Genomic DNA, 17,974 nt, shown 5'->3' with positions numbered 1-17,974 from the left:
GCCAATCCTTCAGGGGAGGCCCACCCAACATGCCCCTCACCCTCCACCCACGGTGCCATCTTCCAACTGTGAACCTGGCACCCATCAGCCAGCTGCCCCGCCAAGTGCATCATCATCCCACCCTCCCTCTCGGCGGGGTCCCTCACCGCACTGCACTGCAGTGTTCTCCATGCTCTGTCGGCTGGGAAAACTTCGAAATCCTCTGCTCCTGCTTTCTGCCCCTCATTATTGGATCACGCCGCCTACCGTTATCTGTCACTCCCGCAGTTATCCGAGCTGCACTATCGCTCGGAACCACGATTGTCTTTACTGCGCCGAAAGAGCCGACTGACGACGAGACGTGTCTAATAAAGAACCTGTCAAGTCCTTCGTCCCAACGATTACACCTGAAGAGAAGGAAAACGGCGCGCATACAAATCACCACCTGCGTCGACACTCACGCGCCTCACTACCCAAAATGGCTCCTCAAATCACCGTCCTCGGCTCCCTCAACATCGACCTGACGTCTTACGTCCCCCACCACCCCCTGCCAGGCGAGACCCTCACGTCGAACTCGGTCGTCATCTCCCCCGGTGGCAAGGGCGCAAACCAAGCCGTCGCCTGTGCGAAGCTCTCCCGGTCCCGTGAGTCTCCGAACGATGCCGCCTCCGAATCCGCCTCCGTCTCCATGATCGGCGCCGTCGGCTCCGACTCGTACGGCTCTCTCCTCCTGAAGCACCTCGGCGAGTACGGCGTCCGCACCGACCGCATCACTGTCGGCGACGACCTCAAGACCGGCATGGCCATCATCGTCGTTGACGAGCCCACCGGACAGAACCGCATCATCCTCGCCCCGGAAGCAAACTACGCCGTCACCGCCGACAAGTTCGGCTCCCTCCCCCAGACCCTCGAGCCCAAGCCCGACCTGCTAGTCATGCAGCTCGAGGTTCCCCTCGATACCGTCCTGACCGCCCTGCGCTCCGCAAAGGCCGCCTCCGTACCCGTCCTCCTGAACCCCGCCCCCGCCCAGCGCCTCCCCGAGGAGGCCTACGACGGACTCGCCCACCTCGTCGTCAACGAGACCGAGGCCGCCATCCTCTCCGGCTGCCAGGAGTCCGATCTCGACACCCCTGAGGGCCTGAAGCGCGTTGGCGAGTGGTTCATCGCCAAGAAGGTCCAAAACGTCGTCATCACCCTCGGCGGCCGGGGCGTCTACTACGTCAACAAGGAGGGCGCCGCCGAGCTCATTCCCGCTGAGAAGGCCAAGGTCGTCGACACCACGGCCGCCGGCGACACCTTTGTTGGCGCCTACTGCGTTGCTGCCGTCGCTGCGCAGGCCAAGGGCGAGACCTTTGACATTGCTCAAAGCATCCGCAGGGCCAACCACGCGGCGGCCAAGACCGTCGAGCGTAAGGGTGCCCAGACCTCTATTCCTTGGAGGGATGAGCTTCAGCAGTAGATGGTTGTCAACTCGTAAAAGCAAAATACCCCTAAAACACCAAAAAGTTAACCAAAGAAAAAAAGTTGAAAGGCTACTACACGGACTGTAAATGCGTTCAAAGTGTGCCCACCCTGAGACCTTGTCAAAGGTAGATTCTACAACTTCGCCCCCGCCCTTGCTCTGTTGTCAGCTGTACTAGGCTGAGGGTGCTCGTCCTGCCATAAAGTATAACGTAACAGGCCAACCACTTCGTCGCGAGCAGGAGCATAAATCGTAGACGACAAACGTGAAGTCCAGCTGTCAGTAAGAGACGAAACACCGATGTTGAATTACGAAGTGTTTAGAAACGCGATGGACTACTGCGTCTACGTAAAACTCCAAAGAAAAGCAAACAATCCATACTCCTACCACCAACTGGTCCAACCCCAACGGCTGGTTTGCTTGCCGCGCTGCCCACGGTATGAGCCTCTCTGGCTCCTGCTCTCAGCTGCTTGGCCGTCCGCAGTAACATCGTCAGAAGCCCCCAAGGTCCTGAGCAATCCGGCCCCCATGGAGCGCGGACTTCTCAGTATTCCCGGAGACTTGACATCCCTGTCATCGGAGGCCGAATCTTCGGGGCACGTTGCATTTGACGGGACGCGCTGTCCATCTTCCGCGCGGCTCCTCCGCCAACCTGCCACCGACGGCCGCCGGAGCTCAGACCACCCGGTGCGGGCTGCTTCCGGCTGCCTTACCGTGCCATCCTTCCCGAGACTTGATTCCCTTCTGGGCACGGTTGGTGGTGTTTGCATGGATGTAGGCGAAGTATACTCCGTTCTGGGCTTGGGCTGAGATTTGGGCGGCACATCAGGGGGGGGCCGCTGCCGAACAATCCGCTCTATAACCTCTCTTCCCTTCTTGGTACCCTACGGCCAGTGCTGGTGGATGATGCCAAAGAGTGGATTTGGTGCAAGCATTGCACACGGAGACCAAAGTGATCTGTGGTTGAGGTGCTGCAGTGCGGCTGTGGCCGATGTCTCCAGCTTGGTCTCCACATCGGCAACGCCGTCAACCGTGTCAGACCTGCCGCATTTGGGGAATGCTGAGTGCTTGTATTTAACCACGATGCGGAGATACTCTACCTTCGAGCTCCCAAGCTGATCTTCAAGGTCATCAATCAACTCGTCTGACCGTTGCCGGATATGACCGTTAGGCCCCTTAGCTTCGAAGTGAACGTGCGCAAGCACAAGAACCTTCAATCCCGGAAATAACATGCTGCAATCTCGTTAGCCCTTGTCAATAAGCTTAGTTCGAAACTTTACCTGGGGGTCGGTTCGTCTTCCTGGATGATCTCAAGGATACAATTATTTCCTAGAGGGATGAGTTGGATATCCATATCGTATATGCAGCCGTATCGATCTGAGCCAAAATTAGCACCACACGGGCATCTTCCGAAGCCTCAACGTACCTCCAAGCTGACGGGGTTCGGTTCCAGGAACCAGGAAACCATTGTTGGAGACGGGGATCACTGGGAGAAACGTGCCATCGGGCGGCTGGCAGAGCTCTGCCGAAACTTCGACAGCAATCCACATAGCCCCCCTATCGCCTTCCATAGCTCTGACTGCGGGCGTCACTACAATCCGCGGTACAAGGACTGCTGGATCTCCCGTTGGCATTTGGGTACTAAACGGATCAGAAAATGCAGGACCGCAAGATGAAAGCGGTGCGATTTGGTCATTGCCATCGTAAGACGCACGAATAGTATCATCTCCAATCTCGTCGTCAGTATCGGGAAATACTATGCTTCGTTAGCGGGCCTATGCCTTTGCAGCTGATACAACTCACTCTTTGATGCTGGGAGAGGAGGACGGTGAGTACGGCTCGGCTTGAAACCAAGCTGTCCAGGTGTTTCTCTGCCATTTTGCATGCCTCTCTTCTTCATGACCACCAAAGGCGTGTCAGGGCCTTCGGGAGTGCTGCTACGGCTCTCGTCCGAGTCGCTCACGCCCCTCACACTCCCTGTTCTTCCGACTTCTCCAGCATGACGCCCGAATCTCTTGAGCACTCGGAGCGGTTGAGGCGTTGCGGTGCCATCCGGTCTATTCTCGTCGGCGAAAAGCTCCATACCAGGCGGCTGTCTCTCGGCGGGTGCCAAGCTTGCGATGGCGATTGGACGACGTCTGCGAAGTCGACGAGCTCGGTGCCAGGGTCCAATGGCGGCGTGTCGTTGTGTCCTCGAGTGCTTTCAAGGTCAGGCCAGGAGTCCGTAAGAAACCGCGAGCCAGAGCTCAGGCTGCTACTGTTGTTGCTGGAGCTGTCGTCACGGGCACGTCTCAGACCGAACTAGCGTCGAGGATTGGGCTCGCGGAGGCCGGCCGCGTCTCTGAAGTTGCGACAGATGAAGCGCGAGAGCAGAGCAATCAGGATCAGTGGAAGCGATACAGTTGCGAGAACAATCAGTACGACAAAGGCTATTGGTGATAGGCCCATAGTCGAGATGAGATACTGACGCACAATGGCTGGCGTTTGAAGATTGTTATTATTGAGGTTCTCGATGTTATGGGTGTTGCATGTGGTAGTGGAAAGATGTCTCGCGATTGCGTTCAAGCAACAGCAGAGGGAAGGTGTAGAAAAGGTCATCTAGCGCAGGATTTTCATGAGACAAAAGGTGGAAGTCGCTATCATAAACCATGGAATCATTCGCCAGCAGGCACGCTCTGCATGCTATTTCGTTCTTCGGGAGTCGCGGCGCCGCTCCCCAGCGTCCGCTGCAGGTTCTCCCGGACAGAATCCACCTCGCCTTCCTCCATTGCGAGAAAGTTGATCTGCGCCTAGTTAGCAATTGCTTTATCATTTTCCAGGTGAAGAAGACTCGCCAAATCGTCACCGCCGCTGGCCGCCCCGTACAGCACCGCCTCCGAAAGGGACGCCGCGATGCCCTTCTGCACTCTGTCCTCCCAGACTCCTTCCCAGTTCCACTCTCCAGGGTGCCGCGGGGTAGGCACAACGCCCGACACTGGCTTCCGCTTGATAGCGTTCGCAACGGGTGTCGCCGGCGCAGCAGGCTCGGCCTCGGGGACTAGCTGTTCAGCCTTGCCTTGGCCATGAGCCGCGGCCGTCTCTCCCTCGGCGTTCTCTCCCTCGGCCTTCTCCTCTTCGGTTTCCCCTTCCTGCCCCTCCACTGGCCGCTTTGCAGAGTCTCCAGTGACATTGCCCGCCTGGCGCTGACGCGTCCGCCATGCGTGCCAAGCGCCCGGGTTGCCAGCAGCCTCTAGCGGCACCGAATCGAGCACACTGTCATCATCGAACGTGCTCCTGATATATCTCAAAACCTCGTACGTTGAAACCTCCCGTCGCGAGGTATCGAGATATCCCGGACGCCCTCCAATCGGCGTAGCTTTGGAGCTCGGCGTCGTCGCTGCACTGCTTGATGTGCCGCCTCTCGCCGGCGTTGCCGGGGGCTGCTGCTGGCCGCTGACCTGCCTACTGCCCGCCACACTTCGGCTTCCTCTCCCAAACCAGGCTGGGAATCCGTGGCGTAGGCTGAAGCCGCCGGGAGGCAGTCGTTCTGCGTCAGTTGCGCTCACTGTGCCGTTGTCCTGGATATCCGTGGTGTACATGTAGGTCGTTAATGGTGTGATCAACGGGTGGAACATGTCTGTCGAGAAGGTCACGAGTGGCGGCAGCCGCGGGTATGTGTCGGGAAAAGATATTTGGAATCTGAGTATTGCCGTAGCATAGGGTCCTGTATGATGGTCTCAGCATGCTGCCTCATTCTGATCTCATCATGAGTTTCCAGTACCATGCCTCACAAACATGACGCCCGACCACAGCATCGGGTCTCCCGGCGTCAAGCTCACAAATACGCCCTCCGGACAGGCCTGCTTGAGACCGGCACTGTGAGAAAGCGTTAGCAGCCGCATTTGTGTCTGAGCCCCTCTCCCCCGGTTTCAGGGGGCTTGGGCGTGGGTTGAGACTTGGAAGAACCTCACAATTCGGCCAGGAGATGCTGCCGCCTCAGCGACGGCATGCTGCCCATTCTTAGACTCGCCATTTTGAGGTTTGATGAGACATTCGTAAAAAAGCCTCTTTTCTGATGAGACGAAATATGCCTATAATGATGTAGTTAGGATTATGAGACGGCTGTCGATGGACTTGTTCATGCACAGCTGAGGGCGGTCAAGAAAGGCGGTGTAACGTTCTGCCGCCATTATTCTTTATCGCGAAAGAGAGCTTCAAGAGTGCTATCTTATCAGGAAGGCGGGCAGCATAGTGACTACCCCACCTCACCTACGTAAGGCAAAGCTACCCCGCCAAAAATTGTAGCGATGTCGGTCCCGCGTTGGTGATGACACTGTGATGGCCGTTCAGGCAGGAGAAAACAAGGAGACAACGTGGCAGACGGATGACGGCGTGGCAGGCTGTCTCTTTGACCATTGGCAGCAGTTGTTCACCAGAGACGTAACATGCCATGTACCACAGCGAGGGATCTCATTCGCACAATCGTGATGGAGGGGCAAATTTGGCCTCATGATCAGATGCATATTCGAGTAATCATGTCATTTTATCGTAGGTGGGTGACCGATGCTAGTCGAGTCCCAGCCTTATCACCTCTGTGCTATATCTACTAGGTATGTGTATCTCCTTGGTCTGGTGGAGGACTACCATAGGTACGGAAGGCGAGAGTGACGAGAGAGTCTACTTGGAACCAAGCCTGTTCTCGATCTTGCTCTTCTCATTGGCCTTCAGCTGCGCCAATTCCTCCTTGCTGGAGTCGAAGCGGGCGTTGACCTGGTTGAAAGGGTTCTCGGGGCTCTTCTCAAACTCCTTTCGGATCTTGTCCTTCCTCTGCTGCAGACGCAGACCCTTACCCGAGCCGTCCTCGTCCATCTCGGCGAGTCGGCGCTCCTCAAAGGCTGCGTAGGCGGCCTTGAAGCGTCTCTCGGGGTGTCTGTCGACCTTGGCATCGGAGGAGCCTGTGAGCGACAGAGCATCAAGGGCGTTGTCAATACCCGAAGCGTTGAGGGCGGCAAGGGAGCCGCTGGGCTTGTCGTCCAACTGCGACAGGTCGAGTCCGCGGGTCTTCTTGACAGCCGTTTTGGCGTTCTTAGGCGCGGATCGCCCCGGTGTGTTTGCCTCCTCCTCTTTCAGCGCGGCTTCACGCTCAGCCTTCTTGCGGGCTGCCTCGGCCTTTTTGGCGGCTTCCGCCTCTCTGGGATCAAACAGCGTGTCAGCCAATGTCCTGTGCCATGTGTTTCTTTCCTTGTTCTTTGCGGGGTAACAGAGATCCGGCGTGTTTGGGACAGTATGCATGAAGTGTGACGGTCCTGGACGACGGTGTTGGCTGCGGCATTCGGAAGCCGCGTTCGCGCCCGCATACACTTTACTCCCCGTGTGGAGGGTGCGTCAGACACACTCACTTCTTTGCGTTGCTCTTGGAGCCCTTGGACCACTCGGCATCCTCAGCGGCTGCCTTTTTTGCATCCTCGGCAGCAGACTTTTGGGCTGCAGCCTCGGCCTTGCGGGCGTTTCCCGCGGCCTTCTTGCTGTTCTCGCCGGCTCCCTTCTTGCCAGCCATGACTGTGGCTGTATGTAGAGTGTGTATCGCGGGTAAGGATACAGCGATGGTGGTGGTAGTGGTGGTGCGATGCGATGCGATGCGATGCGACGCGTTGCTATGCTAGGATGTGTATGGTATGTAGCTTGTGTCCGCGTGCGTAGTTCGTGGCTGGCGCCTGTTGGTGCGTCGAGGCAATCTGGTGTGCGGTGGGCAGTTTGTGCGATCCGGGGAGAAAACAGGGCCGGGTTGGATCCGTTGTTGCCTCCTCCACGGCTGAGGTGTGGTACAATGCGAAATGGAGCAATGTAGGTCGTGACTAGGTTGGGCGGAGCGGAGCTGGCGCGGCGTTGAATCCGGCAAAAAGTAGCTTGTCGTCAGGGATGAGTGAAGTTGGGAGGGAAAAAGAAACCGTCACGAAGGGCCAAACGAGGAGGACAGTGCCAGTCGTCGTCGGTGTTGGTATCGGCGTCTCGGTGTCGGAGGAGCGATGTAACTTGGGTACCTTACGGTACCTACCTAGGTAGGCACTGTACGATAGGCGGTGCAGCCCAGCGGAAGGCGGCCTTACCTTTCAGTGGCTTGCCTGCTGCCGTGCTCTGTGATCTGAGAAGCTTGCCCCCGCTAAGATGGGCAAGCAGATTCCGATAACTCGGCAGCAGCCAACGCAGCTTCCATTGCTTCCATCGAGTGTCACAAGCCAAAACATGGCTACGTTCAGCTGGGCCTGGCTATGGCGCAAATTTCAATAGGTTTACCGTTAGCCATACAGTCAACAGCACATGGATCTTGTAGGTCATTCCGAGCTGGAGGTTGCAACCGAGCTACAGTGCCGGTGTTTGCGCGACACACCGTACGGGCGACAGTGGACCCCGAGGGCGAGGGACGGGACGGGATGGGAAGGGAAGGGAATGAGACCTAATTAACGGATAACACCACGACCTTAACCCAGCTAATGGAAGCCAGCAGTGATCTGTGGATACCTACGGTACGGGAGGTAGGTCTGTGTGAGCAACAACGTGCGTCACTCTTCCTCCACAAGGCCGCACAGTGACATTGTAGCTCCGAGACCCATCCCGTGCTTCACTTCCCAAGCCATGGGCGGCTCCATGTTTTGTGCTTCCGCCGATATCGAAAGACAACCAAAGCACGACATTCGATAGCTCCAGGCGGTTTGCCTGGCGCAGCAGCTACTTAACTAGCAAGCAAGCAAAGCCTTGAGCACGACCTGAAGGGTTGGGGTAGGCCAACATGATGGCATTGGATGACGGGAGCCACTAAGCCGGCCCCCCGCGACTCGGAATGCTCTTCCGCCGCTATGCCATTGGAACGGCGCCATTGCATCCTCCTTCCGCAGCCCCCGAGGTTGCCCGGCCGGACAGCCCAGCCCACCGCAGATCTGGCCCTTGTTTTCTCGGTGCCGTCTTCGTCCATCCTGTCACTCCCCGACTACACTCGACCCATACATACCTGAGATCAATATCACCATCTCATGTCGTGGCCGCCATCATGTCGATGCAAGTCTTGCCTGCGCCGCCCTCCTGAGGCTGCCGTCGTACAACATGTACCCTCGACTTGATCGCAATGTACCGCTCCATCCCCCATGCCTTTGCTTCACCGAGTCGACCTGTCAGCCACTCAGGGGAGCCCTCGGTCAGGACCTCCTGCAGCACCCTGCCCTATTCAGGACCAAGGCCATCCGTCGTAGGCCCGCCCGCTTGCCCACGCCATGCAGCTAGCTGCTTGAAGGGGGCATTCGCATCTCGCTGGCATTCATGCGCCGTCAGGTCTGACAGGCCCCCATTCATGACATGGCAGAAGTGCTGCCTTCGTCCGCAGCACGCCTCGTTTTTTCCAACATTTCCATCATCTTCACGGTCATCGGACCGCGCTCTGGAAGCTTAGCCTCTGCCAGTTCATCATCCACTGCCACTCCCGTCCCAGTGCATCTCCCCGGCCACCCTCTAGATGGGAAATTCTCTCCTTCTGTGACACAAGGTGCCACCCACATGGCCCTTCCGGCCCTATAACATACGTCCATCTAACCGAGCGCTGGTGATGATCTCCGACTCGCTTCAACCTCGTTGCTGCCCAACCAATGTCCATCGCAGTTACAAGCCGCTCGCGCTGCGCGGGTCGTGATCAAATGCCACGCATATCTCCGGCTTTCCCGTTTCAACAACACCCGTTGGCCACGTTTGCCGAGGATTGCCGAAACCGTCTTTGAGGCCATCTTGGCCGGCATGTTGGCCAAGTGCTCCGGTCATTCGGCTTGTGCCAGATACGGCATTCATAGAGGCTGACAGCCTCGGTGATATCACATCGCATTTCGCATCGCAACACCACAATCACCCCTCGCCGGCCCTGTATACACGTCAGTCGACCTGACGTGTCCATTGCCGTTTACTGTCTCAATGGATCCTAGGCAGCAAGGCTTAGCCAGCGCTCGTTCCATGGCTTCGAGGACTTCGCGGGCAAGGGGGACTTCTGGGCGCAATACTCACATGCCCCCCGATCGAACGGAAAAAGGGCAAAGGCAATCAACCCCAGTATCAATTACTTCTTGGAACGGCTCGCTAAGGTGGTCTAGGCCGATGACAGCCACCCATTTCTGAGGCCGATTGCCATTTGTGGTATTATGCATCAAAAAATAACATGCCTTGTTAAGTTGCGACCCGGGTTGTCTAAATTGCTGTCAGCCTTGGGTCCCGGGCAACTCGGATGACTGAAGCATCGCCCCAAATTGAAGCAGCGGTGAAAGCGTGTAATGAGTGGCTTATGACGAGTTCCCGAGGACCCATGGAAACTCCGTATCAAACATTGGCTATGGTCCCAGCTTCTCCATGTGATGCTACTCCTTGATGATGAGGTCCGGACACCCCGGGACACTTGTCGCTTGAGAGATGATTTACTGGATGTGGTTGCTCTTGAAGCTCTTTTCGATGCTAAAAGATGTCGAAAGTGAAGAAGGCTGCCAAGAAATGAGGAAGAAAACCGGCCAACAGAACAAAGTCCCCTCCAGCAAGGGCCCAGGGTTGATGCACCGCAAGTGGCAGCCCCAAGTGGCAGCCCCCGAGGCTGTGTAACATAGCGATGCCTGCAGAAAGTATGACAGCCTTGAAGAATGCCAGTTGGGAGGATTTGCCAGGCCCAAGACGCGCGCAGACTGCCAATACTCCAGGGCCTTGATGAGACAAATCGAGACCGCAGACTCGCAGCTGACCAATAAACCAGGATGTGATACTTGCTTGTTTCCTTTCTAGCAACATTCCATGCCACCCTGGCAACTCTCGGTTTACGCAGCCAGAGACACAGGGGCCTTTATTGCAGGCGGTGAGAGATCTACGAGGCTGCAACATGGTGGTAAGTGACCTGTCACAATGACGATTACGGGGAAACTCACATGGGGCCGCAGACAACAGACATGGAGTTCAAGCTTTAAGGCTCCTAGCGATATTGAGGTGGAGAACCACCCCTTACAGGGACGAAGCACATGGGAACAGCAGACCAAGTCGGTGAGGCGGCCTTGACCGAAGGTGAAGCTGTCCAATAGAGCTGCTTGCCAGTTCCTTCAGTTTGTCGCCTGCCAAGGTGTGTTCTCACGCTCAAGACCAGGACTCTGACAGGACCAATTACCAGTTTGCAAAAAGAAAGCAACTCACCAACCATGATCGAACAAGGTAACAATAACGCCAGTGGAGACGATCCCTGTACGACTTTGGGAGCCGCTGTTGGTATGTACAATACGAGCTGACAACTTTGAATGTTAGTATCAGAAGCATTGCCACGTTCCGCGTGAAATGGGCTCGTTCGCTCCCGGTATTTTGACCTCCATGATGTGTACTTCAGATGAAGCCCCCTCCCTCGAGGAAATATCCGTAATTGGGGAGGACGCAGATTCGGGGCGGCCCTACACGTGCCGTCAGAAGACGAACCCATGCCCAGAGAATGGCAGGGTATGTTACTAGACCTGCCGGCGAGCATTTCCGGACAGCCACCCTTGCACTCCACGGTTGTGCTAGGGTCGTACCCTCGCAAGCATAAGTCCAGTCCTTGCAAACGCTGTGTGTACGGATCACGAGGTCCAAGTATACAGCACCTAAACGAAGACTGTCATACGGCGTCAGTCAATCAGGCGGTATTGCTGATTTTGCCCCCTAGGACGACTTGTAGAAGACCGCCTGAACCACTGCAGTAACATTGCCTTAACTTAATTGAAAATTACGGCGACGGAGACTCGTATGCAATAACAAAAACATGGGAATGGGGCTATAATAGTCAGCTGCGACATGCATATATACTGATGTGTACTGTGGAGCGCTTAAAAGAGGTATGAGGTTCAAAAATGACGTGTAAAAACAACAAAAAGATATCGCAAAGCAGCACAAGTGGGATCTAACCACTATTTCTCCCCGAGGTGGGCTCGAACCACCAACCTCCAGATTAACAGTCTGACGCGCTAGCCAATTGTGCCATCGGGGATACTCAGTCTGAGTTGTTGTGTGCCGGCGGACTTGGCCTTGCTTGGAACCCGCTCCCGCTTGCAGGGTATATGGAGAGTAGGATCTCTTCCCGGGCTTCCGAGGTCGCGCGAGCCAGGGCTCCGGCGGCCGGGAAATGGAGAACTTGTTATGACAACACTGCGCGATTGGCTGTTCAGATGAAGCGAGCGGATACCACGATCCCTTGCCGTAGAAAGCTGCAAGCCTTCTGCTTTCATTAGCAATAATTTGCTTTTGGAGGTTCATGAGCCTAGGGTCCAATACTGTTAAACGGAAATCAGAAGAATTGAACACCTGCATTCGTACCCTGGCTGTGGAGAAATAGTCTTGTTCAGCTGTCGTGTGCCTGTGAAACTGATCTCTTGATTAGAGACCGTCAGTCCAGGCTCTCGCCTGTCCAAGCCCATCGAGCAAAGTGGGTAAACAACTGAGACTTGGCATGACTTTGCAGAGCGGTTCCCAACGCGGGTGAAGCTTGCGAAAACCGAGTCAATAAGCCTCTTTGAGAAACGACCAGTCGATATTCATGATCTGCAGCACAGCCTGTCAGCTTGTCATCTGATTCCTGACGCCAACGGGGACTATGGGTCTCTTCGATAAGGTATCAGGCAAAAGCAACTCGCTATGCCAACCGTCAACTCACGCCGCACAGCTTGGTCACCTTGGGAAACCGGCGGGGAGAACGGGTCGTCACCAACACGTACACTGACACCAGCTCTTGCAGGCAAGCATACGCGGTCTAGCAATGGTTTTCCGCAAGCAACATGAATGTCTTTCGAGACCCACAGGTGATAAAGGAAGCACTGGTTCGCGCGAAAGAATATCACATCAAATGATGATGATCGGAGTTTGCGTCGCCGATCTTGACGGATATCGCAAGCCATAAGCCTTGGCCGGAAATATGACAGATCTTGCAGGACCTTATCAATGGCCGCCATTCTCTACTCGTTTCTCATTCGGACGGTGTTGATGGGCATTATACCAAGCATTGGGCGGTGGGCGGTAACAGTAGCAGCAACATCTTTGATGGGTAGCGTGACAGGTTGCCAGCGACTGGTTGATGATGGAAATCCACAATGTAATTCGGCCCAAGGTTGAACGTGGCAATTGACACATGTAATTGCCGAGACAGAGTGCAGGGATGCATCTCTGGCACTCTACAACTGTAAGAGAGTGGTAGACCGAGTGCGAAGCAAGGGATGAACTGCTTCGATAGCTCCAAAAGGTGTGGAATTACAATGCAACTTTGGCCTGCGAGTATTGGACCATCAGCGCCTGTCCTTGCCCTCAAATTGCCTGATAGAGTTTGAACACGCCTCATTGAAATTCGGGAGATTGGCAAGCCAGCAGGTCGAAGGCAGGCCTGGCAGCACCAGGAACCAACGCACATTGGTGGCCTAGCACAAGCGTGTCACACCGAGTTGGTCGAGTCCCTGCAGCGTTGCGGGATAATGGTGGACCAAAGACACGGCAGGCGATAGGCGGTATGCGCGTGAAAGCTAGTGGTGCTGCAGCCACAAAAGGAAGAGTGATCAGATGACACCCTATCGCAAAATGTGTTAGTTCGTGATGCAACAGATGCAGATCGTGTAAACCCCTAATAGGCAAATCAGCCAGCAGGTCGTGAACAAGGAATGCTTCAATGGATGCTTGCAGCGGCCGGGTCAGACCCGATCAAGGGAGGACCGGGACGGGACAGGTTGGTGGAGGCAGAGCCAGAGTCAGAATCAGATCCGAGGGCAGATTCCATTGTCGTGCAAGGCAACCAACACGCGGGAAGGCAGGGCGGGAAGAGGCGCAAGACGGGACGGGGCAGCTGGTTATGGCGAACACTGTGTGATTCGAGATAGGCTTTCTTCTCTGGTATGATTAGATGCTCAGACAAAACGGGCCGCTGCAGACGAGCGGCGACGTGGTGTTGCAAAAGGCGATTCCCGATTGAAAGCAGCAGGCCGCAGGTTGACGTTGGAGGGAGGGTATTCGTAGCTGCAAGACGTGGGTTGGGGGATACTGTGCGCACCCGACCACGAACAGTGGAGGGCAAGTGTCCAATTGAAGGCAAAAGCAAAGCGAGAAGGTGCCGGAAGTGGCAGGTGCACCTGCCGTTGGCCTGCTTGGCCCATCGGGCTCCGAATGGACAAGCGGGCAAGNGCAGGTGCCCCTGCCGTTGGCCTGCTTGGCCCATCGGGCTCCGAATGGACAAGCGGGCAAGGGGAAGCCCCTCGATGGATTTTTTTTTTTTTTCAAAAGGTGGAAGGAAGGAGTAAGGCATGACATGACNTTTTTTTTTTTTTTCAAAAGGTGGAAGGAAGGAGTAAGGCATGACATGACGGACGCACTTGCGATTTGCCAGGTAGGGTAGACATGTAGAGTACAGTAAAGTGAGGTAAGGAGGCAAGTGGTGAGGTGTCAAGTGGTCTGGTCTGGGGCATTCATGCACGGTAAGCTGCCAACTGCCTCCCTCCTGCTGTCTTAGGTTGTTCAGAGGAGGCAGTCGGGTCGAGGAAAGGTCTCAGACAGTGCTCCCAGCGAGAGGTAAGGTAAGGCCGGCAGGTGTGTAGGGGCACTTACACTCGCGGTGGGAAGGCGGGCACGGGATCCCGACACAAGAAGGTGCCTTCCTAAGGGACGTCGAGTCCAGACTTTGCATCCCGAAGTTTTGGCGTTGGTTGCTCGTTTCCCCTACGTTCCTTTCTTTTTCTTCTTCTCCGGTTGTAATGTGATGGCCCGCCCGGCCGCCCGTCCCGCAAACCACGATCTGCGCAGAAGGACGGTGAGGCAGGCGCCTTCCTGCCGTGCAACTCAAGAGACTTTTGCCTTGCGCTGCTCTGCCTTCCTTGGGGCAGGCGCATCGAAATGCGTCTCTACAGTTTGTCCCGAGGAAACCGCGGCAGGCTGGCAGATGGCCTGCGTTGCCATGTTCGTGTCTGCGTGTCTTCACTCATACCCTCGGAAAAAGAAAACACATCCGAACCGGAAGGTACAGGCAGACCGATCGTGGACCCATCCCCATCCCATGAAGTGGATGTTGGGGCAAGTGATGCCGTGCGTGGAACGGGTTCCTCCTGACTCCTCACGACCTCCGGCCCAGTGTCTCCTTACGCCCGTATCCAGACACCTCACCGTCTCTTCTTTGGGTTCCTTGGAAGCCTATTGAGCCACTCCACCCTGCACATTCCGTTTTCTCACCGATTGCATCCAAAGCAACGCAAGCGCATCTGGGATCGACATGACAGCCCAGATTGGGCCACAGCAAACCAACTGACCGAGAACCAAAAACCACACGAGGAAGTTCTGAAAAAGAAATCATCATGACAAGGGGTGGAGAGGTGACGAAAAAAAAAAGAAAGCATCCATTCCCGTCAAACCCCCCCCCCCCCCCCTTCTCTTGACCCCAACCCCATCATTCCTCCTTCATCACATCGACCGCTCATCTTGCCCTTGACCAACGCTTCCTTTTTCCGCCCATCCTTCTGCCCACCGCCAACCATCACCTGAGGCCAGCATCAACCCCGGGATGGACAAGAACGGCAACAAAAAGCATTTTTTCTACGAAGCTTGACCGATTGCCCTCTGTTCTCGGGCCGCATATTCGCTCTCTCGCTCGACACACCCCGCCCTTTCTGTCGTCCAAACTCAATCGCCAATCGACACAACTGAGACAGGCCCTCCAGATCGACGACATTTGACATGGCAGAGAGACAGTCAGCCTGACAGGACTGAGACAACACAACTCGGCCGCCCTCGTGGCCACGACCACGGATACGTATCACCGCCATCTGCACTTACACCCGCAGCACCACCACCAACACCGCCGCATCAGAGCCCACTACCGACGATATGTACATATCTTACATACACACGCGCAGACCGAGTACAGATACGCACTGCACTACAATCACACTTGCAGTAGCCGCCCGCCCCCCAGCTGCCCACCCGCCTCGCGGCAGACTACAACCTTGAACAAGGGCAATATGCAGCCCGCAGTTTCCAATCACTTGGGACGGGACGGACGGGACACCACACATCACGGCATGCCATGGCCTTCTCGCGCGTCAAAGGAAAAACTTTGGAAGCTCCGCTCCGCGCTCGTCCTGCTCGCCTCGTCTCGCCTCGAAGTCCTCGTTTTGTACGCCACTTGAGTTGATCAGCGTCTGGAAAATCCAGACTTTCGATTCGTCCGGTAACCTGCCGCCGTTCCCCCGTGATGAAAATTTGCTGCAAATCATGGGTTTGTTTGACCCTGAAATTGCTCTGCGCGTCCGACCCGTCCGTTGGTAGCAACCCCTGTTTGCGCACCCCCACCTCAGCCTGGGATCCTGGTTGTTCCCGTACCCAGCGACCCAGGACTCAGGACGACCTGGAGGCTGGTCGTCAACATTGTCGTCGTCGCTTCGTCATCGAACAATCGCATGCACGGGGGTCTAACGCCTGAAGGATTCGCATGTTGGTGCCCAGTACGGGGGCCCTGGCATGGAGTTGCCTTGTTTCGCCTTTATCTTCACCGATATTGCGAAGCGTCCAAACAGGCGCCGCATATCGACGTCCGGCCGACCTGCAGTTGGTCACTTTGCTTTACTTCCGCTCGGGAGCACGTCGCTGCTCTGGTCAATCGGCAGCCAGCCGGTTTGCCGCTTGAGCTTTTCGCGACGCAAACATCCAAGCATGCCGCGTTGTCTCTCACCGTATCGCGCCACCGAGACCATACAGCCCCTGCGAAATGAACGCACCTGGCGGGGGGAGGTACTGGAGCCACCATTCTCATTTAGGAAGTGGCAGAGAAGCTCAGAGGAATCCACAGAAGCATTCGAAGCATCAGCAGTGGTGATCCAACTGGTAGCCACCAAGGGCCCCTCCCCGGGAACACCGAATATGATTCTGAAACCGACGACGAGAAGTCAAGGTTCACTGATCAGCCTTCTGAGCAGGGCCTTACCCTGATCTGGCCTCTGCTAGCGAGCCCCGTTCCTGACGTTGACAGGTCATGTGGTTGCACAATTCCAAACCGGCCGTCCCATCGGAAGTGAACCACCCCTTTTCTGGATACTCACTAAGCGCGGATGTAGCTAGGCTCGGTCAAGGGAGAACTGGGAGAACATCCGCAGCCATTCGGCTGCTCCCCTTCGATGGGTCGCCAAGCGCCGCGTGGCGAAAGACTAGGAGACTTTCGAATGCCCCTGAGATCCGGCCATCCGGGTCGAGAGAACATTGAGTTCCGGATGGGGGTGCGTACCTGTTTGTATCGGTACTATTTGACCGCTCGGACAGGTTTGCAACAGTTCGCCTCGGCAGCTTCACCGGCTGGCCATCCGCTCCAGCATGACAATGACAGCCTGACAATCTCTCAATGTGCTGTAAACACCGGTCAAACATCAACAACGGATATCGTACGATTGCTGAAATCCCAACTCCTAGGCAATCGCTACCATGGCCGTTCGCCTCGGCTCTCTACCGCCGACGGGTTCTGTCGAGGCAGCCTGCGCGGATGACGACGTAAGATCCCAAACACTGTGCTCTCGCCTCACGATGGAGACTTCAATCTGGGTCCCCAACATCAAAGGGGGGAACCCAAATCACCACCCTGGCAGTTCTGATTGATTCGCATTCTGTTACATTGCAAATGAGCACGTTCTTTAAAGTTTTACGATAACGCCGGTAAATCGGTTTTCGACTAGGTTGGGATGGACAGCTACTGGCCAGCCAGCAAGAAGCATTTTGGTCAAGGTCTTCGCAAGTCAAGTCAAGAGCTGTCTGCATGACATACCTACCTACATGAGCCAACGACCCCCTGCTGTGGACTAGTTGTCTGCTGCCCCCCAGATTTGCAAACAGCATATGGAAGTCTTCCACGAACCGCCTTCTATCGGCAAGAGCTGCAAGACGGAGCCTGCAGCCATTCAACGTGATTCTACAGACATAACATACCAATCGGGCTTGAGCTGCCTGACGTGGCGCATTTGAATGGGAGAACATGTGCTGATTGATCAGGCTCCGCCAACAATGGCTACCCGTTGACTTTGGCGGCAAGAACTATCTCACTGTCGTCATCTTTTTGCAACTCGCGGTCTATATGACGATAGTCGGTAGGGTTCGATGAAGCAGTTCGCGGCGACAACAGAGCTAAGAATGTACAGCCGAGATACCTCAACGCTGTACCTACTCACGAACCATCTACCTGACGTTTCGGCACCGGTTCCGGCACTCGCCCGATCAGGGCCCAAACAGACGGTCGTATGGGGGTGCTTGGACGCGGACAGGGATGCGAGACTGGGTACCCCTGATCTAGCACAGAAACGAAAGCCAATTTCCCTGATTGTGATTAACCTAAGAGGGGATCACCGCCATTTCGTATTGCGGGCCGACTTGGTCGGCGCTCTTTGTTGCTCGCAGCTTGCTTCTTCGGTCGACGAGGCTCGCAAATTACGCTGGCGACGAGTCCAAAGCCAAAGCTGTGACTATGGAGCGCCAAAGTGGCACCAGATTTCCCAACGGCGACAGCGCGGATGTCATCCGGAC

At 55.9% G+C, this 17,974-nt stretch overlaps 4 protein-coding genes across 4 annotated transcripts; 1 reads left to right on the top strand and 3 right to left on the bottom strand.

Moving 5' to 3' along the window:
• Positions 1-457: 457 nt before the first annotated feature.
• On the top strand, positions 458-1,438 carry GCG54_00013466 (Ribokinase; the record flags this gene model as incomplete). Its single annotated transcript, XM_045413319.1, has 1 exon — positions 458-1,438. The coding sequence occupies one exon, from the start codon at positions 458-460 to the stop codon at positions 1,436-1,438; it is 981 nt and encodes a 326-aa protein (XP_045266291.1).
• An 887-nt stretch (positions 1,439-2,325) lies between these two features.
• Positions 2,326-3,889, bottom strand: GCG54_00013465 (uncharacterized protein; the record flags this gene model as incomplete). The annotated part of the gene is made up of 6 exons (XM_045413318.1): positions 2,326-2,674; positions 2,722-2,818; positions 2,868-3,197; positions 3,245-3,378; positions 3,432-3,692; positions 3,744-3,889. The coding sequence occupies 6 exons, from the start codon at positions 3,887-3,889 to the stop codon at positions 2,326-2,328; spliced, it is 1,317 nt and encodes a 438-aa protein (XP_045266290.1).
• A 206-nt stretch (positions 3,890-4,095) lies between these two features.
• On the bottom strand, positions 4,096-5,453 carry GCG54_00013464 (uncharacterized protein; the record flags this gene model as incomplete). The annotated part of the gene is made up of 4 exons (XM_045413317.1): positions 4,096-4,224; positions 4,312-5,144; positions 5,202-5,296; positions 5,392-5,453. The coding sequence occupies 4 exons, from the start codon at positions 5,451-5,453 to the stop codon at positions 4,096-4,098; spliced, it is 1,119 nt and encodes a 372-aa protein (XP_045266289.1).
• A 644-nt stretch (positions 5,454-6,097) lies between these two features.
• On the bottom strand, positions 6,098-6,977 carry GCG54_00013463 (Coiled-coil domain-containing protein; the record flags this gene model as incomplete). Its single annotated transcript, XM_045413316.1, has 2 exons — positions 6,098-6,611; positions 6,820-6,977. 2 exons carry the CDS (start codon positions 6,975-6,977, stop codon positions 6,098-6,100), a joined length of 672 nt encoding a protein of 223 aa, XP_045266288.1.
• Positions 6,978-17,974: the final 10,997 nt, after the last annotated feature.

The sequence above is a fragment of the Colletotrichum gloeosporioides genome, assembly GCF_011800055.1.
Source record: "Colletotrichum gloeosporioides strain Lc1 chromosome Unknown consensus_31, whole genome shotgun sequence".
Taxonomy (NCBI): domain Eukaryota; kingdom Fungi; phylum Ascomycota; class Sordariomycetes; order Glomerellales; family Glomerellaceae; genus Colletotrichum; species Colletotrichum gloeosporioides.
The sequence above is the reverse complement of the archived record's forward strand: the minus strand, read 5'-3'. Positions and strand labels throughout refer to the sequence as shown.